This window comes from Bufo bufo, chromosome 5, assembly GCF_905171765.1.
Source record: "Bufo bufo chromosome 5, aBufBuf1.1, whole genome shotgun sequence".
In the NCBI taxonomy this organism is placed as follows: Eukaryota; Metazoa; Chordata; class Amphibia; order Anura; family Bufonidae; genus Bufo; species Bufo bufo.
The window spans coordinates 247004498-247029479 of NC_053393.1; the positions used below are offsets into that span (position 1 = coordinate 247004498).

Sequence of the window (24982 nt, forward strand, 5' to 3'; positions counted from 1 at the left end):
CGTCTGGTGTCTGCACAGATGGATCCGCTCCTATAATGCAAATGTTGGGATCTGTTCAGAACTGATCCGTCTGCATTATAGTTCAGAAAAAATTCTAAGTGTGAAAGTTAGTCAGACGGATCCGTCCAGACTTTACATTGAAAGTCAATGGGGGACGGATCCGTTTCAAATTGCACCATATTGTGTCAACTTCAAACGGATCCGTCCCCATTGACTTACATTGTAAGTCTGGACGGATCCGTTTGGCTCCGCACGGCCAGGCGAACACCCGAACGCTGCACGCTGCATTCTGAGCGGATCCGCATCCACTCAGAATGCATTGGGGCTGTACGGATCCGTTCTGGGCCGCTTGTGAGAGCCTTGAAACGGAGATCACAAGCGGAACCCCGAACGCTAGTGTGAAAGTAGCCTTATGAAGTTACAATGGTTTCAACATACAATGGACGTTCTGGAACTAATTAATATTGAAACTTGAGGGACCATTTTATACTCTGGCACTTTCAGACTGCATGGTGGCGGCATCATGGGCAGGGGCGGGCTGGGACGGGGGCCCCCCCAGGCCTCCCTAAAGCATCTTAAAAACGGCCTCTGGGCCGTCTTTAACGAATTATTTTTATTATTTTTTATTTTATTCCTCAGGGCCGCACTGCCGATCACTACAGGTGGGGGGGGGGGGCAGTAGGAGAAGCGCTCATCTCCATATTCATCTGTATCGCCGTCCTCAGATGCCTGTGCTGCGGCAGGGAAGGGAGAGGCGTCTCCCTTCCCTGTTCTTCTGATAGGCTGCAGGCACTAACGCCTGCGGCCTATCAGAGGCCGGCTCAGGCGACGCGATGACGTCATTATCATCGCGCCACCTGAACCGGTCAGCACACAGCAGGGACACAGGCCGGAAGAGGCCTGCATCGCATCACTGCTGATGACGGTAAGTATTAGTGTTTTGTTTTCTTTGCGGGGGGAGCCTGCACTATGGGGGCATTTGGCATTTCTTACAGCCCCATTTTTTTGGGGTGGCACTCTGGGAGAATTTATTTCTTACCCATTTTGGGGGGGGGGGCACTATGGGGGCATTTCTTACTGGCAGATTATGGGGGGGCACCATGGGGGAGAGAAGCACTATGGGGCATCTGGGAGCTCTAAAGGGGATTTTTTTATTGGCACACTATATGGGGGTCACTATAGTGGAGAGCGGCACTGTGGGGCATCTGTTTGCACTATAGGGGCATTATTTGGGGGCACTATGGGCTTTCCCTTCTACCCTGAACTGGTCATACAGAGGGAGGGGAGGGAAAAGCAGCTACTCGGGTCTCTCAATGATTAGACAGAGAGCTTTATGAGATCTGATACTACTGGGCCTTCCCTGACTACAGACTAGAATATGACCTGTGTGAAGTTGGCACCCCATGTTCGCAAAAGATTAAAATAAATACACCATTCGTTTGTGCTGCGTTTGTGCCGGTTCGGTTCCTGAGATATTGCGCGTTAGATTTTTTAGAAGCCCCGCCCACTTTCAACTCCATGTTCTTAAATTTCAAAAAGAAATACACCATTCATTTGTGCTGGTTTGTGCTGCAAAAATCAACGTTTGCGCTGCTTTGGTTTCCGAGATATTGTGCGCTTGATTTGCTAAAACCTCGCCCACTTTCCACCCCATGTTCTTAAATTTCAAAAAGAAATATACCATTCATTTGTGCTGGTTTGTGCTGCAAAAATCAACGTTTGCGCTGCTTTGGTTTCCTGAGATATTGTGCGCTTGATTTGCTGAAACCCCACCTACTTTCCACCCCATGTTCTTAAATTTCAAAAGGAAATACACCATTCGCTTGTGCTGCGTTTGTGCTGCAAAAATGAATATTTGCGCCGCTTTTGTTTCCGAGATATTGTGCGATAGATTTGCTGAAACCTCGCCCACTTTCCACCCCATATTCTTAAATTTCAAAAAGAAATACACCATTCGTTTGTGCTGCGTTTTTGCTGGTTTGTGCCGCAAAAATGAGCGTTTGTTCCGGTTCGGTTCCTGAGATATTGCTTGTTAGATTTTCAATATCCCGCTGTAGTCCCAGCGGTGGGTGTATGCGGCAGTAGTATGCGGCAGAGATTTGAAGGGCCACAGTGATCTCCAAACTGTGGCCCTCCAGATGTTGCAAAATGCCCAGACCACCAATGGCTGTTTGGGCATGCTGGGAGTTGTAGTTTTGCAACATCTCACAGAAGACTATACAGCACTTTCACCCCATACTGTAAACAGATACTACTACCTGTGTGTAACAATCCTTGTAGACAGCTAAAAACACAGCATATGACTGAAGTAAAGTTTCTTTGCTCAGGTAATAGTGTTACAGATATCTACCAAGACAGTTTAGCACATTATTAGTTACAGGGGTCAAGTCTTGGGGGGGGGGGGGAAGTGTGGGAACTCACCCAAGATCCACTAACACCCTGACACCCTTCCCCCCCCCAAAAAAATAAAATATATATATATATATATATATGTATATGTTATTTTAACCCCCAGAAGTTGTGCCCTTAATTACATATGGTTTGTGATTCTTTTTGCCACCCTTTAGTGACTTTGTTTTTAACCCCTTAAGGACTGAGCCAAATGTACACGTTGTGATCAAAACAAAATGTAAACAAAAACTGGAATTTGCGCTATATGTCTGTTCAGGCGTAATTCGTCTTTTTCATATTATAAGCTCCCCTTATATATAATTTACTTACAGTTCTGAAGACTCAGGGGTGCTGGCTGGCTTGGCCTCACGGGTGCTGGCTGGCTTGGCCAGGCAGAAGGAGTGTGGGAGACTGTGAGGCCTTTTTTCTCCAAGCTGCTTCGGGGGGAAAAGTTTTTTATTACACCTCAGGTCAGACCACCAATCAGACCCCCAATGTTAATCAGACCTCAGCTTACAGCCCCAATAAGATCCCCAATGTTAATAAGACCCCAATAAAACCTCAGATCACACCTCAGCTCAGACCCCAATATTAATGACCCCCAATCAGACCTCAGATATGAGCCCCATGCCTCATAGCAGCCCTTAATAGCCTTATAGCAGCCCCCAGTAGCCTCATAGAAGCCCCCAGTAGCCTCTCCATCTTCCCCCAGTGCCTTTCCATCAGCCCCCAGTGCCTCTCACCAGCCCCCAGTGCCTCTCCATCAGCCCCCAGTGCCTCTCCATCAGCCCCCAGTGCCTCTCACCAGCCCCCAGTGCCTCTCACCAGCCCCCAATGCCTCTCCATCAGCCCCCAGTGCCTCTCCATCAGCACCCAGTGCCTCTCACCAGCCCCCAGTTCCTCTCACCAGCCCCCAGTTCCTCTACATCAGCCCCCAGTGCCTCTCCATCAACCCCCAGTGCCTCTCCATCAGCCCCCAGTGTCTCTCCATCAGCCCCCAGTGCCTCTCACCAGCCCCCAGTTCCTCTCACCAGCCCCCAGTTCCTCTCACCCGCCCCCAGTGCCTCTCCATCAGCCCCCAGTGCCTCTCCATCAGCCCCCAGTGCCTCTCCATCAGCCCCCGGTGCCTCTCACCAGCCCCCAGTGCCTCTCCAACAGCCCAATAATGCACAATATCTCAGGAACAGAACCGGCACAAACGCAAATTTTTACAGCACAAACGCAGCACAAACGAATGGTGTATTTCTTTTTGAAATTTAAGAACATGGGGTGGAAAGTGGGCGGGGTTTCAGCAAATCAAGTGCACAATATCTCGGAAACCAAAGCGCCGCAAACGTTAATTTTTGCAGCACACACCAGCACAAACGCAGCACAAACGAATGGTGTATTTCTTTTCAACTTTTGCAAACATGGGGTGCCAACTTCACACAGGTTAGAAGATGCAAGGAGATTATGGCAAGATATTTTCTTGCTAAAATGTATCTTATAGACTGAAAAATACAGTTTTAATTCAACTGTTTGAGGCGTTTTTGTACTCTTTTTCTAGCACTTTGCACACTGTCATGTCTAGTTAATCCCTTCTGTGAAGTCACTCTGCATATATTTGATAATTTATATCAGTCTAATTTGGTAGTTAAAAATGTGATTGTAGCTGTAAAGGCCTACTTCCTTATTATCAAGTGGATCTAGCATAGCAGATTACAGTATCAGTAGTTGGGTGAGCTTAGTTTCTCTGAAACTGAGCATACTTTACTAATACAGTCTGCTCAATGGCTTCTATTTGAATTCTGTATAGTAACAGAAATGTATCAGTTTCGCTTGGAATCACACAAAAACCCTGGAGTCTTGATACATTTTATTGCTTTTGTTGCGGGATCGGTCTGTTTTTTTATTTTTTTTATGCTGTAATGAATAAGCATGCATGTGTCAGCAGATGTATGCATTGCACATTAGTTCCTTTTAATGGCTTATTGCTGTATGGCAGCATTCCTAGTTCAGTAAAAGAATGTAAATGCTTGTGTGAAATACTCGTAAAAGTAACAGCAAAGGATATTTCAGCCCATTTTAAAGGTGATAATGGCATTAGGAGTCTAGAAATGTCAGTAAATTCTACATATATTGTGTGTATGTTGTATGTTAATTTAAATATGTGTATGTTGATTTGTGTATGTTAATTTAAATATTAAAAATATTAAATATTAAAAATTGCTAAAGTACCTAATAGTACTCCTTGTTCCTTTGTTCCTTCGTAAAAATTCTTCTCAGCCATTCTTAGTTACCATATATCTGTTATATCTGTTACTGGGAAAGATGTGGCCCTGTTACTGTACCCAAGGAGTTCTCAGCCACTTTGCCTACAGTTTTGAACTTCAAATCTACCTAGTCATACAACACTCAGATATCTGGGATTATGGGGGTCATTTATTAAGACTGGCGGTCTTAATCCCTATATCTGGGCAAAGTTATAAAGAGATGCAGGCCTCTACATAACTTCGGCGCATCCATCGCCAGTCTAAATTTAAGCCAGATTCCTAGCTGTCTTACATTTAGGCCATTTTCTATGCCTAAAACAGGAGTAGAAAATGATGAATGAGACGGCCTGCCTGCCCCACCCCACGCCCACTTTTTTAGACCTGGTGTGAGTGGGGAAAAGTCACAGATTGTGGCACAACTAACCGTTGTACCGCAATCTGTGCCAGAAATAACTTTTCCGTATTCCTGTTCTGTGACATCACATTGTGAATTATTCTTGTATTGTGATGCTGTGTTTATTATCATCAATGTGGCCCTTAGCCAGTAGCTGTGGTATTGCTGCATTTCTCACCCCAGTGTGTCATGTGTCGTATTATTGTGTGTGTATTCTCATACTGCAACATCACTGTAGTCCTTGGCCATTAGCTGTGACATCACTATTTTTTCCATCCTCGTTCTGTGATTTCATCACTGGTTATATTAGCACTACTTTATGACCTCAGAGTGTTTACTATCCATGCACTGTGACATCATTTTGTTTTTATTGCTTTGTGCATTATTGCAATCAATTTGACATCTGGTTCTGGGAAATTTCTGCATGCATGTGGATGCCTCAGTTTGGTCACATTTGTTTTTACCTGTTATTAGAAACAGAAGCGTCATTTATATTCGCAGGGGATTTTTATTTTGAATAAATTTGAACCAGTAGCCATCTGAAATTCAGGTTTGATGTAACTGAATATTGACATTTATTCTCTCTACCAATAGTATGACTTCAGTGTGATCTTTGATACCAGTCACTTATCTGGTGAAGATGATATTCTTCAGTTCCTGGTCACCACCCAAAGGTAAATTAATATTTACTGTGACTCAAAATATCCAGTTTATCATGATGTTTGTACACTAAAATAATGGCTGCCACTGCTACTTTATTCATATCTTCTGTATTGGTTGTAAATGTATTTGCCTAGCTTTGTTGACAAGCACTGAGATCAGATCATTTTATAGAAAAAATTGTAGAATGCAGTCACAGTATTTATGTGAAGAATCCAAGGTCCCTTCTTTAATGCTGTACTTCTGGGCAACATGCTCTTTCAGCTTTTTGCTTGGAGATCTCCACATTTCAGAATATCCTAAAACTAATTGTGGACTTTGGTACATTGGTAGGGATGCCAAACACGTAGTATAAATTATCCATATTATAATTCTCTATTAAATTAACTAAATGCATAATTATTAAAATGGTCTTCTATTCACACAACTTTGCATAAATGAATAATACATGTGACTAAGGCCTATTGCACACGACCATATGGCTTTTTTAGTGTTTTGCGGTCCGTTTTTCACGGATCCGTTGTTCCGTTTTTTGTTTCCGTTGTGTTTCCATTTTTGTTCCGTTTTTCCGTTCTGTTTTTCCGTATGGCATATACAGTATACAGTAATTACATAGATAAAATTGGGCTGGGCATAACATTTTCAATAGATGGTTCTGCAAAAAACGGAACGGAAACGGAAGACATACGGATGCATTTCCGTATGTGTTCAGTTTTTTTTGCGGACCCATTGACTTGAATGGACCAACGGAACGTGATTTGCAGGCAATAATAGGACATGTTCTATCTTTAACCGCCTCCGGACCGCCTAACGCAGAGTCACGCATATATGCGTCATCTCGCGAGACGCAAGATTTCCTGTGAACGCGCGCACACAGGCGCGCGCGCTCACAGGATCGGAAGGTAAGCGAGTGGATCTCCAGCCTGCCAGCGGCGATCGTTCGCTGGCAGGCTGGAGATGTGATTTTTTTAACCCCTAACAGGTATATTAGACGCTGTTTTGATAACAGCGTCTAATATACCTGCTACCTGGTCCTCTGGTGGTCCCCTTTGTTTGGATCGACCACCAGAGGACACAGGTAGCTCAGTAAAGTCGAACCAAACACCACTACACTACACTACACCCCCCCTGTCACTTATTAACCCCTTATGAACCCCTGATCACCCCATATAGACTCCCTGATCACCCCCCTGTCATTGATCACCCCCCTGTAAGGCTCTATTCAGATGTCCGTATGATTTTTACGGATCCACTGATAGATGGATCGGATCTGCAAAACGCATACGGACGTCTGAATGGAGCCTTACAGGGGGGTGATCAATGACGGGGGTGATCACCCCATATATACTCCCTGATCACCCCCCTGTCATTGTTCATTCCCCTGTCATTGATCACCCCCCTGTAAGGCTGCATTCAGATGTCCGTATGATTTTTACGGATCCACTGATACATGGATCGGATCCGCAAAACACATACGGACATCTGAATGGAGCCTTACAGGGGGGTGATCACCCCATATAGACCCCCTGATCACCCCCCTGTCATTGATCACCCCCCTGTCATTGATCACCCACCTGTAAGGCTGCATTCAGATGTCCGTATGATTTTTGCGGATCCACTGATACATGGATCGGATCCGCAAAACACATACGGACATCTGAATGGAGCCTTACAGGGAGGTGATCACCCCATATAGACTCCCTGATCACCCCCCTGTCATTGATCACCCCCCTGTCATTGATCACCCCCCTGTCAGGCTGCATTCAGATGTCCGTATGATTTTTACGGATCCACTGATACATGGATCGGATCCGCAAAACACATACGGACATCTGAATGGAGCCTTACAGGGGGGTGATCACCCCATATAGACTCCCTGATCACCCCCCTGTCATTGATCACCCCCCTGTCAGGCTGCATTCAGATGTCCATATGATTTTTACGGATCCACTGATACATGGATCGGATCCGCAAAACACATACGGACATCTGAATGGAGCCTTATAGGGGGGTGATCAATGACTGGGGGGTGATCACCCCATATAGACTCCCTGATCACCCCCCTGTCATTGATCACCCCCCTGTCATTGATCACCCCCCTGTAAGGCTCCATTCAGACATTTTTTTGGCCCAAGTTAGCGGAAATTATTATTTTTTTTCTTACAAAGTCTCATATTCCACTAACTTGTGTCAAAAAAAAAAAATCTCACATGAACTCACCATACCCCTCACGGAATCCAAATGCGTAAAAATTTTTTGACATTTATATTGCAGACTTCTTCTCACGCTTTAGGGCCCCTAGAATGCCAGGGCAGTATAAATACCCCACATGTGACCCCATTTCGGAAAGAAGACACCCCAAGGTATTCCGTGAGTCCATGAAAGATTGAAATTTTTGTCCCAAGTTAGCGGAAAGGGAGACTTTGTGAGAAAAAAAAAAATATATCAATTTCTTTGTGCCAAAAAAAAAAATTTTCTATGAACTCGCCATGCCCCTCATTGAATACCTTGGGGTGTCTTATTTCCAAAATGGGGTCACATGTGGGGTATTTATACTGCCCTGGCATTCTAGGGGCCCTAAAGCGTGAGAAGAAGTCTGGGATCCAAATGTCTAAAAATGCCCTCATAAAATGAATGTGGGCCCCTTTGCGCATCTAGGCTGCAAAAAAGTGTCACACATGTGGTATCGCCGTATTCAGGAGAAGTTGGGCAATGTGTTTTGGGGTGTTTTTACATATACTCATGCTGGGTGAGATAAATATCTTGGTCAAATGCCAACTTTGTATAAAAAATGGGAAAAGTTGTCTTTTGCCGAGATATTTCTCTCACCCAGCATGAGTATATGTAAAAAGACACCCCAAAACACATTGCCCAACTTCTCCTGAATACGGCGATACCACATGTGTGACACTTTTTTGCAGCCTAGGTGGGCAAAGGGGCTCACATTCCAAAGAGCACCTTTAGGTGGGTAAAGGGGCCCACATTCCAAAGAGCACCTTTCGGATTTCACAGGTCATTTACCTACTTACCACACATTAGGGCCCCTGGAAAATGCCAGGGCAGTATAACTACCCCACAAGTGACCCCATTTTGGAAAGAAGACACCCCAAAGTATTCCGTGAGGGGCATGGCGAGTTCCTAGAATTTTATATTTTTTGTCACAAGTTAGCGGAAAATTATGATTTTTCTTTTCTTTTTTTTTTCCTTACAAAGTCTCATATTCCACTAACTTGTGACAAAAAATAAAAACTTCCATGAACTCACTATGCCCAGCACGAAATACTTTGGGGTGTCTTCTTTCCAAAATGGGGTCACTTGTGGGGTAGTTATACTGCCCTGGCATTTTAGGGGCAGAAAAGTGTGGTATCGCTGTGGTATCGCTGTACTCAGGAGAAGTTGGGCAATGTGTTTTGGGGTGTCATTTTACATATACCCATGCTGGGTGAGAGAAATATCTTGGCAAAAGACAACTTTTCCCATTTTTTTATACAAAGTTGGCATTTGACCAAGATATTTATCTCACCCAGCATGGGTATATGTAAAATGACACCCCAAAACACATTGCCCAACTTCTCCTGAGTACGGAGATACCACATGTGTGACACTTTTTTGCAGCCTAGGTGGGTAAAGGGGCCCACATTCCAAAGAGCACCTTTCGGATTTCACAGGTCATTTACCTACTTACCACACATTAGGGCCCCTGGAAAATGCCAGGGCAGTATAACTACGCCACAAGTGACCCCATTTTGGAAAGAAGACACCCCAAGGTATTCCATGAGGGGCATGGCGAGTTCCTAGAATTTTATATTTTTTGTCACAAGTTAGCGGAAAATTATGATTTTTCTTTTCTTTTTTTTTTCCTTACAAAGTCTCATATTCCACTAACTTGTGACAAAAAATAAAAACTTCCATGAACTCACTATGCCCATCACGAAATACTTTGGGGTGTCTTCTTTCCAAAATGGGGTCACTTGTGGGGTAGTCATACTGCCCTGGCATTTTAGGGGCCCAAATGTGTGGTAAGAAGTATGAAATCAAAATGTGTAAAAAATGACCGGTGAAATCCGAAAGGTGCTCTTTGGAATATGGGCCCCTTTGCCCACCTAGGCTGCAAAAAAGTGTCACACATGTGGTATCTCCGTACTCAGGAGAAGTTGGGGAATGTGTTTTGGGGTGTCATTTTACATATACCCATGCTGGGTGAGAGAAATATCTTGGCAAAAGACAACTTTTCCCATTTTTTTATACAAAGTTGGCATTTGACCAAGATATTTCTCTCACCCAGCATGGGTATATGTAAAATAACACCCCAAAACACATTCCCCAACTTCTCCTGAGTACGGTGATACCACATGTGTGGCACTTTTTTGCAGCCTAGGTGGGCAAAGGGGCCCACATTCCAAAGAGCACCTTTCGGATTTCACCGGTCATTTTTTACACATTTTGATTTCAAACTACTTACCACACATTTGGGCCCCTAGAATGCCAGGGCAGTATAACTACCCCACAAGTGACCCCATTTTGGAAAGAAGACACCCCAAGGTATTCGCTGATGGGCATAGTGAGTTCATAGAAGTTTTTATTTTTTGTCACAAGTTAGTGGAATATGAGACTTTGTAAGAAAAAAAAAAAATCATCATTTTCCACTAACTTGTGACAAAAAATAAAAAGTTCTATGAACTCACTATGCCCATCAGCGAATACCTTAGGGTGTCTACTTTCCGAAATGGGGTCATTTGTGGGGTGTTTGTACTGTCTGGGCATTGTAGGACCTCAGGAAACATGACAGGTGCTCAGAAAGTCAGAGCTGCTTCAAAAAGCGGAAATTCACATTTTTGTACCATAGTTTGTAAACGCTATAACTTTTACCCAAACCATTTTTTTTTTACCCAAACATTTTTTTTTATCAAAGACATGTAGAACAATAAATTTAGAGCAAAATTTATATATGGATGTCGTTTTTTTTGCAAAATTTTACAACTGAAAGTGAAAAATGTCTTTTTTTTGCAAAAAAAATCGTTAAATTTCGATTAATAACAAAAAAAGTAAAAATGTCAGCAGCAATGAAATACCACCAAATGAAAGCTCTATTAGTGAGAAGAAAAGGAGGTAAAATTCATTTGGGTGGTAAGTTGCATGACCGAGCAATAAACGGTGAAAGTAGGGTAGGTCAGAAGTGTAAAAAGTGGCCTGGTCTTTAAGGGTGTTTAAGCTATAGGGGCTGTGGTGGTTAAACGGAACGGAAAAACGGAAATACGGAAATGGAATGCATACGGAGTACATTCAGGTTTTTTTGCGGAACCATTGAAATGAATGGTTCCGTGTACGGAACGCAAAAAACGGCCAGTAAACGGGGGGAAAAAACGGTTGTGTGCAGGGGGCCTAAGGCCTCCTGCACACGACCGTTTTTTTCCCTGTTTTCTGGCCGTTTTTGGCGTTCCGTATACGGAAACATTCATTTCAATGATTCCGTTTCTGTATTTCCGTTTTTTCCGTTCCGTTTAAAGATAGAACATGTCCTATTATTGCCCGCAAATCACGTTCCGTGGCTCCATTCAAGTCAATGGGTCAGCAAAAAAACAGAAATGCATCTGTATGTCCTCCGTTTCTGTTCCGTTTTTTGCGGAACCATCTATTGAAAAATTTTATGCCCAGCCCAATTTTATCTATGTAATTACTGTATACTGTATATGCCATACGGAAAAACAGAACGGAAAAACGGAACAGAAACGGAAACACAACGGAAACAAAAAACGAAAAAACGGATCCATGAAAAACGGACCGCAAAACACTGAAAAAGCCATACGGAGGCCTAAGAAAAATACTCAGAATGGAACGACCTGTGGTGCTGATTTTAAGTCTGCAGATTATCAGTTTAGGCCTCATGCACACAACTATATCCATTTTGCGGTCCGCAAACCCTGAATCTGCATATCTGCAATACAGCTGCTGGCCATGTGCATTTCACAATTTTCTCACTCTCATTAGTAAAAATGCCTATTCTTTTCTGCAAAATCAACAATAGGACATGTTTAATAGACACGGATGCAGACAGCATAAGGGCTCATGCACACAAACTTATTTTATTTCCGTGTCCATTCCGTTTTTTTTGCGGACTGTATACGGAACCATTCATTTCAAAAAAAGTTATTCCGTGTGCATTCCGTTTCCGTATGTCCGTATTTCCGTTCAACAAAAAAATAGAACATGTCCTATTATTGTCCATATTATGGACAAGGATAGTACTGTTCTATTAGGGGCCAGCTGTTCCGCTCTGCAAAATACGGAATGCACACGGACGTCATCCGTGTTTTTTGTGGATCAGTTTTTTGTGGACCGCAAAATACATACAGTCATGTGCATGAGCCCTAAGGATGACATTCGTGTGTTGTCTGCATTTTTTGCTGACCTATAGAAATGGGACTGCGTGCAATCTGCAAAAAATTCAGATCAGTCTTGGACCAAAACTATGGTTGTGTACATAAGGCTATGCTGAGTATTTCCACCTCAAATGTTACCCCTTGCAAAGAAAATGCTGAAAACCGCAGCAAACCCACTGAAAAAGCTACTGAAAATCCACAGCAGAATGTCTTTAGCAGATCACTGCAAAATCTGCAGTGGGGAGGGATAAAAATGTGGGAAATAAATGTAACTTTCCTCTGTTATTCTGCACTCAATACCCAATGATGAAAAATGAAAACAGAATGTTCAAAATCTTTGCTCATTTATTGAAGCAGAAAAACTAAAATGTTGCATTGACATAAGTATTAAGGCCCTTTACTTAGTATTTAGTTGAAAATACCTTTGGCAGCGATTACGGCCTCCAGTCTTCTTGGCTATGATGCCCAAGGTATGCACACCTTGATTTGGGGATTTTCTGCAATTATTCTCTGTAGATCATCTTAAGCTATGTGAAGTTGGATAGGGCTTGTTGGTGGGCAGCCCTTTTCAGGTCTATCCAGAGAAGTTTAATTACAGTAGGTTCAAGTCAGGGCTTTGGCTGGACCGCTTAAGGACATTCACATAGTTATCCCTAAGCCACTCCTGTGTTGTCCGTGTGCTTAGACTCATTGGCTTGTTGGAAAGTGAACCTTCAGCACAGTTTGGGGTCCAGAGCACTCTGGATCAGGTTTTCATTAAGAATATCTCTGTACTTTGGTCCATTCAGCTTTCCCTCAACCCTGACCAGTCTCTGTGTCCCAGCCACTGAAAAACACCCACACAGCATGGTTCTGCCACCACCATGCTTCACTGTAGGGATGGTTTTGGGCAGGTGATGAGCAGTGCCTCATTTTCTCCAGATGTGACGCTTAGAATTGAGGCCCAAAAGTTCAGTCTTGGTTTCATCAGACCATGGGATGTATTTTTTACTGAGAGTCTTCTTTCTGGCTACTCTGCCATAAAGCCCAGATTAGTGGAGTTCTACAGTGATGGTTGACCTTCTGGAAGTTTCTCTCATCTGCACACAGTATCTTTGGAGCTCAGCCAGTGTGACATTGGGTTCTTGATCATTCTATCTTACCAAGGCCCTTCTGCCCAGATTACTTAGTTTGGCGGGGTGGCCAGCTGTAGGAAGAGTTCCAGTCTATTTCCATTTAAGAGTTATGGAGGCCACTGTGCTATTGGGAGCTTTCAGTGCAGCAGAATTGTACCCTTCTGCAGATCTGTGCCTCCACACAATCCTTTCTCTGAGCTCTACAGGCAGTTCTCACCTCCTCATGGCTTTATTTATTTTTTTATCTGACATGCATTGTTAGCTGTGAGACCTTATATAGACAGGACTGTGTCTGTCCAAATCATGTCCAATCAAGGTGTAGAAATCTCTCAAAGATGATCAAGAGAAATAGGAGGCTCCCAGAGCAAAATTTCAAGTGGCATGGCGAAGGGCCTGAATCCTTACAGCCATGTGAAATTTTTGTTTTCCCTTTTAAATAAATTAGCAAAAACATCTTATAATTCTGTTTTCACTTTCTCGTAATGGGATATTGAGTGCAGATTGAAGGGGACAAATTGACTTTTATTTGTTTTAGGACAAGATAGCAAAATGTGAAGTGAAGACTTTCCGAATGTATTGTATATATGGGACATTAAATATTTTTTTCATTCTATATGTACATTCTCTTTCAGTGGAAATAATGAACGAGCTGAGTCTTTACATGACAACACCCTCATTCTGGCAGTGCCCCTAAAGCATGAAGTGGACTCATCAGTAACAGGGTAAGGGACAACCTGGCATCTTACTCTAATAAAAGGAAGTGTACCATTTTCATCCCTGTGGAAAATCACATTCTTTTCATGTTTATAATTTAAACTTTCCAGCACCAGCTTTCATCCATCCTCAGTTCTCAGGCTGTAAAAACAGGATATATTACAGTTATCTTTGATGCCAAGTTCACAACTATTTCCTCTAAGAATAAAATACATCTATTTATTTAGCTAGTGTTAATGTGAATGGTTAACAGTTAGGTTGATGCACAGTATTTTATCACAAAATAGTAACATCAGGAAAACGATAAGATCAAAAGTTTCTAACTTCTCATGTATGTTGCAGTGGGATTGTAAAGCAATATCATTCAACCTTTTCCATACTATTGTAAAGACCAAAGTCATTGACAAAAAAATAAAAAATGATAAAATATAAAATAAAATATTAGAACATAAATATATTTTTTCAATATACATCAGTATTTTTTGTAAGTGTGTTTTTTAGTTTCTGTGCAATTTTTGCTGATGTTACAAGGCTTTTTTTAATATGGTGACATGTTGTATGTGTCTTTCCTGGTGTTGTCCAGGTGCTATAGAAAAGTCTATATGAAAAACAATGGAAAATGCCATAGACATTTTAAAGTAAAGCACAGGCTATGACCTAAACACACCACAAACCAAAATGCATTGTGTATAGTGTTTTATACCGGTATTTCATTCCAGACTTTAAGGTGACATTTGGCTGCAGTGTCTTTGACAAGTGACATGAAAATGTGACAAAACTGTGTTGTTTTCACACAAAAAAATTTGCTGTATGTGATAATCCTGACCTTTTTTTTGCCCTAATGTTTTTCACTGGACTTTCCATCTGCATAGTTGTAGAATATAACTCTGCATATAACTTTATAATTTATAAATCCTTTGTGCACCATGTAGGCTTGTTGAGAACTACTAATTTCCACTGCAGAGTACAAACAATATGTATAACATGTAGACTCTTGTACTTTGCTCAATATAATGTTATTTATTTTTTCCTACATTAGCTAGATACACTCTTGGTTGCAGTCTTATAAGGGAACACAGGGTTGTCCCACAAAAAATATTCTACATATTTCAAACCAGCACCTGGATCTAAATACTTTTGTAATTACACATAATTATAAATTTAGTATAGCCGCCACATTATTCAATTAACTTTATCTGCATCGCACTAGCTGCATTTTTTTTTTTTTTTTATTTGCCTGTCCACCTTTCTGAGGTGGATGCACATGCTGAGTGCCATCCTTCAACTTCCTGCAGCTACAGCAGAATGGACGCATCCCTTAAAGGGGTTGTCCGGGTTCAGAGCTGAACCTGGACATATCCCCATTTTCACCCAGGCAGCCCCACTGACTTGAGCATCTGAGCATTTCATGCTCCGATGCTCTTCTTTGCCCTGCACTAAATCTCGCAGGGCAAAGGCATTTTTAGGACTTCCGTTGACGAACCGGGCTCTCCATGGGGCTGCCAGGAAGCCCGGTGACGTCACTAGCACTGATGGGCGGGCTTTAGCGCTGCCCTAGCCAGTAAAATTGCTAGGGCAGCGCTAAAGCCCGCCCATCAGAGCCGGTGACGTCACTGAACACACTGCCGGGCGGAAGCCTCTGCCCAGCAGCGTGTTATGATAAACAAAAGAGCCCGTGCCCTAAGGGTTGCTGCTTGGTTGAAAGTAAGGGTCTGTCCCAATCCCCCCCACCCCAAGGGGCTGCTAGCTTAAAGTACATCTAGCAGAGCAATTTGAACAATGAATGGAGATATCTGGATCCATGTGAGGTACAGGACTGGTTCTAGCTTTGTTACATAGCTATGTCATATTTTGCAAATTAATTTTAACTGATTATATACACAACAGGTTGGATCTTTCATGCCCTGTATACATACCCCTTAAAGGGGTTCTGCACTTTGTTTAAACTGATGAACTATCCTCTGGATAGATCATCAGCTTCTGATCGGCGGGGGTCCAACACCCGGGACCCCCGCCGATCAGCTGTTTGAGAAAGCAGCGGCGCTCCAGCAGCGCCGCGGCCTTCTCACTCTTTACCGCAGGCCCAGTGACATCACGAATAGTATCAACTGGCCTGGGCGGGGCTAAGCTCCATTCAAGTGAACAGAGCTTAGCCCGTCAGGGCCAGTTGATGCTAGTAGTGACGTCACTAGATCTGCGGTAAAAAGTGAGAAGGCCGCGGCGCTGCTGGAGCGCCGCTGCCTTCTCAAACAGCTGATCAGCGGGGGTCCCGGGTGTCGGGCCCCCGCCGATCAGAAGCTGATGATCTATACAGAGGATAGATCATCAGTTTAAACAAAGTGCAGAACCCCATTAAAAGGCTTTTGTAAAATATGATAATTAGGCATTTAAAGTCAAGATGAAGCACATTAAAATGGTATGATGATTTCTTTAGAAATACGCACCTCTCTGTGTCTGGCCCTCAGAATCTGCTGCTGATTTGTGGTTTATTATGTTGCAGAACTAACTGTAGATTATCCCAATTCAATAAGGTTAATCTACATGTGGCTACCCGCACATAGTTTCATGTCCACCATGTCCCTTCTTGATCACATATGCACAGAAAAACTAGTGATAAAAACAACTATGCAGATTCCTATTGGAAACAATGTGATGTGGATTGGCCCGGCTTTTCATGCACTGAATCAGGGTGAACTTTAAAGGGGTTCTTTAAGAATAATTTTTTTTAGTTTTAGCAAATAGAAGATTCATACTTACCCGCTCCCTGCCTCTCTAGTCCTCCATGCTGCCTCCACTGTGTCCATGTTCCGGTCCCTGCAGTATTGACACCCAGTGCAGCATAGGCATGGTCAGATGCTGCACTGCTGACCATGACTGGCTTCAGCTGTGATGTGGCCACAAGCAGCATGTCACCACTGAAGCCAATCATTGGCTGCAGGGGAGCATGTGATCATTCCCATACTGTGCCAGGTGTTAACACTGCAGGAACCAAAACATAGACACAGCAGAGGCAGGGTGGAGGACTGGTGAGGCTGGGACAAGTTATGAATCTACCGTTTAGAGAGGCAGGTTGTAGGTACTGATAATTCCCCAAGAATCCCTTTAAACCTTGTGAACATACCCTAACTGTGACCTCTGTGTTCCTGAACATGTTTATTTCTATGTGCACATTTAAATGCCAGTGAAACTGATATATTTCCAATTTTGCAGGTAAATATGTTCAATGCTTAAACCATAGCATAAATTCAACATATTTTTTAAATATGTGGTCTACAGATGTGTCCACCCTTAACCTTCCGCAAATTTTGTTTAGAATTCCAGTTTCTCATAACATAATTCAGTGCAATATGTTAGCAAAACCTTTAACAGGCTGCAATGCACATCACAACCACTGGGTGGCCACACATAAACATCTCCTGACAGAGTATCACAAAATCAGGTTTCCCAAAGCTGGTGATCGTGCTCCACAAGGGCAAAGAGGAAAGGTAAGGAAGGACACATCTGTAGGCTGTGCAGGTACAGCATGCACCACTGGTGAGTGTAATATAAATGTACTCATTTAATGTTATTCATGTAGTGGTATTTCATGACTGCAGTGCACAGCAGATATTCATTGGAGTCTTTTGTTCTTTCATTCAGGACTGTGTCCCCATCCTCTTTTGTGTATGGTGATACAGTGGAGGCTTCGAACTTCATTCTCCTCCAGGATCAGGAATGTCATTTTCAGCCACTTAATTTCACATTTCAGGTCTGCTTTATTTTGTGATTTAATAATATTTGTGACAAATACTGTGAAATACATTTCTTTTTAGTTTAGCTGCACATACTGTGTCTGTGGATAAATTTGCTGCTGCCGTTCATCCTGACATCTACACACCACCTTGTCATTGGCAAAGATGTCATCTGATGTAAATGTGCACTGGGGGACTGTATAGTTAGGGCAGGTTCTCATCAACATTATGTATTCCGTAATTGCTTTCTGTTATAACGGAAAATAACAGAATTCAAAACGGAAACCTTTAGAGGCATTCTGTTTTGATCCGTCATAGTAGAGGTCTATGGTCAAGCATAACGGATCCGTCTGTTTTCCGTTATGCATGTCAACAGGACTTTCTTTTCCATCCTGCATAACAGAGACCAGGCCTGAGCCACCACATTTGCTAAGGAAAGTAGCAGACACTACTTTAGGTGTAAATTCACATCTGAACACTTTTCAGACATTTGGTAAGGAATGCCGAATTGTCAGTACAGCACTGTAAATATACAGTAAAAAGTTATTGAGCAAATCCCTATACTTAGATTCCATAAGGGCAAGCGCTAACAATAAACTAATTGCATGAATGAGGCACTAGCCTTGGTAAAAGGAACTCTGCTACACTCAGACACCATTTGTCTGAATGTGAAGTGGTATTTTGCAATGAAATAAACCCTTTGCATATAGGTATACAATGGCACACAAAAAAATCCATACGGAAAACAACTATTATTTCAGAATCAATTGAGGCTGGGGAACAGGCAAGGGAACGTGTCCAATGTTTAAGCTCTGTTACCAAACAGTAGTGACCACAGGAATTTTTTCCCAGCACTGGAAGAACTTGAAGAAATTGTAGCATATGTTCACTTTTAAAATTATAGAAAACAACTGCTACAAAAAAAGCATAGCAGAAAGATATAAAAACAAGAATGTGAAGCTAATACAAAGAAGAGAGCCAGATACCGTGTGTTTGTGTAACAAGACTATTCTTATATTAATATTCTCATTCAAACAGTCCAGATTTATCTTAGTGGCTGACCCTGGACGATAAATGTGTTGCATTTTAGACTGTATAGTCTAAATTTGCACCATCCAATAGTTGCTTTACATTACAGCAGAACCATGCGCCAACATTTTTGCTGTATGTTTCAGCACAGTGAGTTCGTCCCGTGAAGCCACATTCCTTTGTTGGAAGAGTCACAAAAGGTGTCTAAAAGTGTCTAAAAACTTAGTAAATGTACAAATTTGCACTAAAAGTGGTAGTAATTGTGTGTGCCAAATTCCTGATGTGTTTTAGATACTTTGGCACCTTTCACAACAGTGTGTAGATAAAGGGCGTGAACAAGAGGAGTTGTAAAATATACAACTAAATAATGATAACAAATAAAGATATACACCCTTTTTGGTATAAAAAATAGTTGTAAATCTGACAGCAATGAGGTGGCATAAATAAAAGTGCATAACTTGTTTAGCAGGTTGCATGAAATTAAATGTGCCCCATTCTGATAAATGTGGTTTCCACCTGGCTAGTCTAGCTTGATTCTGGGAGAGGATTAGTAAATGTGCCCAATTGTGTGGGTTGTAGATACTGTACTTATCTGTGTACTGTTATTAACCTTGTCAGTTTAACGCTTGCAGGATCATAGCTGTTGGGTCAGACATTCATTTCCATACCACTTTTCTAAACTAGCCTCTAAACATATTTTTATTGCTACATAGTAAACAGGGGGTTGGATGAATTACTAGCAATTTCATTACAATTGACCACAATCTGGGGTGTTAGATTAGGCAGGAATGCCAAGCATTTGAATATGTTTTTCATCACCTATGGTCAAAACCATATGTGCTGGAAACCCCCTTCTGTGTATTACATACGAATACAATTCAATTGATTGTTTTTGAGAAGTCATGAAACATCTGGCTCCTTCCTTGTAGAAGGGAAAGAATAAGAGTTTCTGTTCCCAAAATGATAGAATCTTTTAGATGGTAAGCTTGATTGGCTAGTATTCTACATGTATTGTATCATACTGTATATGTTCATTTTATACTTGTGGTTGTGTGTTTATCTTTACTTGCGTAATTCATGTTAGCAGAAAGGAATTTAGCTTAAAGTAGACAGACAGACATTGCTGTTAAATCACTTTCTCTCAAATACCACCATTTCTCAAAACTGACTTATTTTAAGTTATTAGCAGGGGCATAACTACCATAGCGGCAGACCATGCGACTGCTATTGGGCCCAGGGCAAGAGGGGGCCCAGTCTTAGTTGGGATTATCTCCTCTTCTACTGGAGGTAAAAACTTGGTCAGGACTCTACCCTCTAAATGAACAACTTTTAGCAAACGAGGCAGTGGAAAAATGGCCCAAGGGTCATTGAAAAGGGTTCAGGCAGAAACCCGTCTGTCCTGTGTGGGGGGCCTGGTTTGATCCTTGCTATGGGACCCTTACTTTTGTATGTACGCCACTTGTTATTAGCGTACCATTGCACCCTTTGGCAAATCTGTTTTGATATTCAGTTGCTGTAGGTTACATTTGCATTGGAGCCTTGTAATGTAGGACGTAGGAAGTGTCATTGGTGAGAACAAGGGGCATAGTGTCACATGATCTTTTGATGTCAGGACACATTTCACTGCCCTAAGGCATGATGGGACAGTAGACACATGACAAACTAGAAAGCAGAATTCAAGCATGGTGGATAAGAGAAAACTGCAAATTAGATAAATTGAAAAATAAACAAAAACTATGGAAGGAGTAAGTGATGAAAGCTTTACAGTGAAAAGTGGTTTATGGCACAACCCCTTTTATGCAGTTCTTGAATGTTAGCATTAAAAAATGTGATCAATTATTTCAGGTTTACAATGCTGGACCTAGCACTTTGCCTGGATCATCCATCACAATTTTGTTTCCTAATCATCTGTCTGCTTCTGGAGCCGAGATGTTCCTTATCCAAGATGTTATAGTAAGTATAGTGTTTTAATGTAATTATATGTTAAAGTGGTTGTCTGAGATAATAAAAATTCTTGGACAACAGCTAAAATCTGTTAAAATCACATACTCATGCATCACTCCAGCCCCATTTTCTTGTGCACTCCTCCAGTACTCCTGCTGCTGTTTTCAAAAGCAGCAGTGACATGCCTGAATATGGCACATGACGATGTCCTTACCTGTCTACAGCAGTTATATTCTATTACCATATCAGCGAAACAGTATCACATACAACAACCTAATGATGGGACAAACAATGTTTCAGCACTTTATAAGCCTCAGTCATTGATCTTGAAACTCGATGGACCCCTTATGGACCCCCACTTATGAAATGGCCCTGCGCTTCTATTATGTTTGTTGTCTTGTTCTTCCAATAGCAGAACAATGGAAATATGTAGTGTAGATGTTAACAATCCCTACAACAGCAAGTCCAGTAGTGTGGTAGGCACATATAGGCCAAACTAATTACTACAACACATGGTCCAGTTCTATCAGCTTAAAGGAGTTTTCTAGGTGTTCAGTATTCATGTTTACTTCAAATGAATGGGCCTGGGCTGCTATAACAAGCGCAGCCACTATACAGTGTACAGTGCTATGCTTGGCATGCTGTGAGGAGTGCCGCAGCCTCTTCAAACAGCTGATCGGTGAGGGTGCTATCAATATTGAACTCCTGGAAACCCTCTTAATATGCTGCCCTTTATAAGACAGTCTGTCAGTCACTGCTGTGAGTGGTGTAGTGAGGGAAACCCTCTCCTCACGAATACATCAGACTCATAAACAATATGTCTGCTGTATTTTTTCAACGTTCTTTGTAGCCAAATGGGTGAACATTTATATTATATTCGTGTATGACAGATTGAAGGCCCAGTAATTCAGGTACTTGGTACAAATGCAGACATAGACAGCCGTATTGCAGAGTTATGGTAGGCCACAATGGAGAACTCTGTGTCAGAACTTCAGCGGAGCATCAAAACTAGTCCAGGCCATTCTCAATTGAGTTGTCCAAAATTTAGGTTGTGTTTAGACTTTCAAAGAAGTCTAAGGTGCCCCTTAACTTTAGCCATAATTTCAAGTTATGATCCTTCAATAAGAAATGTAAGAAAACATTTGCAACCAGTTAATAGTGGAGTAACCTTTCTATCAGTGACTGTCCTCTTAATAAGTTCCACTTAAAAGCCATGTTAGTACAAAATAGGATTATTATCTCACATATGCAATATTCTTTGTGAAACTAATCTGCACTCATGCAAATATAAGTTATACCACACTGTGTTCAGACCATATTGTAAACAGATGGTGCTTCATCCACAGTAATATATCGTGATATGGGTTATTAATGTTCATTATTAAAACTTCATGTGCCCTGTGAGAGATGTTTTTCAGCACTCTCATCCGTCTGTATGCAATTTACCTGCTGTTTCTTTTTGTTTTGCTGTGGAGTTTGACAACTGGGTTTGAAATGAAGCAAATGTAAAAGCATAACTATAGTAAAAAAAAAATACTCTAGGCTGGAAGCAGGAATAGCTCTGATGTCCATCAGTGGTCTCTTTTTAGGCAGTATAAGGTCTCTTGGAAAATCTCTTAACAAGGGATTAGTTATTGGATAGAAGCCAAAGTCTTAGATGTCTGAAAGGAATCTGAGTGTATCTGTATTGATTAAAACAGCTTGAATTGTTTAGAAGAAGACAGTTAAGCAGACATATCTCCATTTAACCCACTAGTAGGTTTAAGCTGAGACACTAGGGAAAGTGCAGTAGGATTATAGTTTTGCTGTACACATGGACTGTGAGTTTCTGGATTAGATTAGTACCAATTGTATCTGAAGCTGTGACCACAACCTACGAGATGGGGGTCCACAAGTTCTCAACTATGGTTTTGTAGGTGTGGGTGAAGAGGAACAGTCATCTTTATAACATTTTCTTGCCAAGCTAGCAGCAGAGTACTTAGGCACATGGGATGTAGGATTATCTGCGTGGTAGAATTGAAAAAAAGCACAATTCTACCAAGGTTTTGGGGGTTTTGACATCATGGTGTTCACTGTGCGCTAAAAATGACCTGACCTCCTTATTCTGTGGCTCAATATAATTGTGGCGATACCAAACATGTATAGTTTCTATTTTGTTTAATTACTTAAAAAAAAATAGAGCTGTAGGAGGGCTTGTTTTTTGTGTAACTGTAGATTTTATTGGTACAATTTTTGCGCTGTGTAAGACTTATTCAATTATTAATTATTATTCAATTATTTCATTGACAAAATGACAAAAAAATGGCAAAACGCGTGTTTTTAAAAAAAAAAAAATCCGTTATAGCACAGGAATTTTTTTAAATATATTTTAATAGTTCAGACATTTTCGGATGCAGCGATACCTAATGTGTTTATTTTGTTTATTGTTTATATATATTTTTATATGTAAAATTGGGATGATTTAAACTTTTGATAGTTTTGGTGTTTGTTTTTTACCTTTTGTTTATTAACTATTAGAACCTGGGACCTTTTGAATCCTTGTCCTATTCAACCTAATAAAGATCTATTAGGGTGAATAGGATTTCCACATGCTCTCTGCTGCAATGTGTCTCGTGCACACAGCAGCAAGAAGCTTACCATGGAAGGCAGAGTCCAGGCTGCCATGGTAAACTATCAGAGCTCCACAGATGCCACGATCAGCGTTGATTGATTCATCTGAAGGGTTAAAGAGGACCTTTCATCGGTCCAAACATTGTGAACTAAGTATCATGACATATACAGCAGTGCCCAGGGATCTCACTGCACTTACTATTATCCCTGGGCGCTGCTTCGTTCTCCCGTTATGCCCTCCGGTACGTTCGGGGACTTGGTTATAGTAGGAGGAGACTGCCCTTGTTCTCCTGGGCGTCTTCTTCTCCTAGGCTGTAGCGCTGGCCAATCGCAGCGCAGAGCTCACAGCCTGGGAGGTTTTATCTCCCAGGCTGTGAGCTCTGCGCTGCGATTGGCCAGCGCTACAGCCTAGGAGAAGGAGACTCCCAGGAGAACAAGGGCAGACTCCGCCTACTATAACGAAGAGTCCTAAGTTTCCGCCTACTATAACCAAGTCCCCGAACATACTGGAGGACATAACGGGAGATCCCTGGGCGCCGCTGTATATGTCATGATACTTAGTTCACAATGTTTGGACTGATGAAAGGTCCTCTTTAAATGACTGGGTTCAGCAGAATTGCTGTTCCCCATCATTGTGGCTGGGTGCCGGCTGTATGATACAGCTGGCACACGCCGCGTATGAAGTGGACTCACTGCGGCATCCCGCTCCATACAAATGCGGGCGCATAATGCCGTACATGTATGGCATTATGCATTAAGGGGTTAATGTTGATAATTATGGCTTACAGCTAATGAAAACCCGAGTCAGTATCTCAGTAAATTTAAATATTGTTAAAAATTCAATATTGTATACTCATGGTGTCACAATCTGTCACGTTCCGGGGGCCCAGAAAGACCTCCGGAACGTCTTTCAACAGGACACAGGCAGAAACAGACCAGGAAACCAACAGAATACTTTAGTACACATGTAATAAATTGACATTCAGTAACAGCAGCAAGGGTATAGTGGTAGCACTACCACTGAACCAATTGCAACCAGTATACCAGAGGAAAACCCCAGAGGGCAAGGAGCCAGTGAGCCCAGTTCTTCACAGAGCCCCTGGTGGTGGGGTTGAACTTGGCCAAGGGCTCACTGGTCGCACCTCCAGGATGATCCTGGTACACTTGACCGCCACCTGCAAAGAACCATGCTGGTGCAAGCACCAGAGGAAACAGACAACAGAACTACTGGAACCCATGCAAACACAGGACATGGATCAGAGAAACAAACAGAAACCAGTACACAAGCAGATGCCTGGACCTCATTAGGAACGGAAGCATGGCGGCCACAGGCAGACCTGTACACAGACTAGATATCCTCCCTCCAGAAACTTAGGAGCCCTCTCACAAAGGCAAGACATACACAGGACAGGAACAGAAGCAGTAAGGCACTGCAGGCAAGACATGGAACAGACTAGATCAGAAGCAGTAAGGCACTGTCAGGCTAGACAAGGAACAGATATGATCAGAAGCAGTTAAGTACTTCCAAGCTATACATGGAACAGACAGGATCAGAAGCAGTTGAGCACTGCCAAGCTATACATGGAACAGACATGATACAACATCAATGACACAGAACAGGTACAGAAGATCAGGCAAGGCAAATGGGGAGACACACACAGGCAACAGTTCACACACAACGCCACAGCCAGCACACAGCCCAAGCAACCAGCAAACACAGGTGTCATCCTGCAGCCAGTACATGAGAGAGCATGCAGCCAAA

General features: G+C 42.2%; 1 protein-coding gene across 1 annotated transcript in view; it reads left to right on the forward strand.

Moving 5' to 3' along the window:
- Positions 1–24982, forward strand: part of ITGA9 (integrin subunit alpha 9) — a 447293-nt gene that overhangs the window by 356722 nt on the left and 65589 nt on the right. Inside the window, exons 20-23 of the mRNA XM_040433941.1 lie at positions 5632–5711; positions 13825–13914; positions 17546–17654; positions 20512–20619. Coding sequence (XP_040289875.1) covers positions 5632–5711; positions 13825–13914; positions 17546–17654; positions 20512–20619 — 387 coding nt within the window. The remainder of the gene's footprint in view (positions 1–5631; positions 5712–13824; positions 13915–17545; positions 17655–20511; positions 20620–24982) is intronic.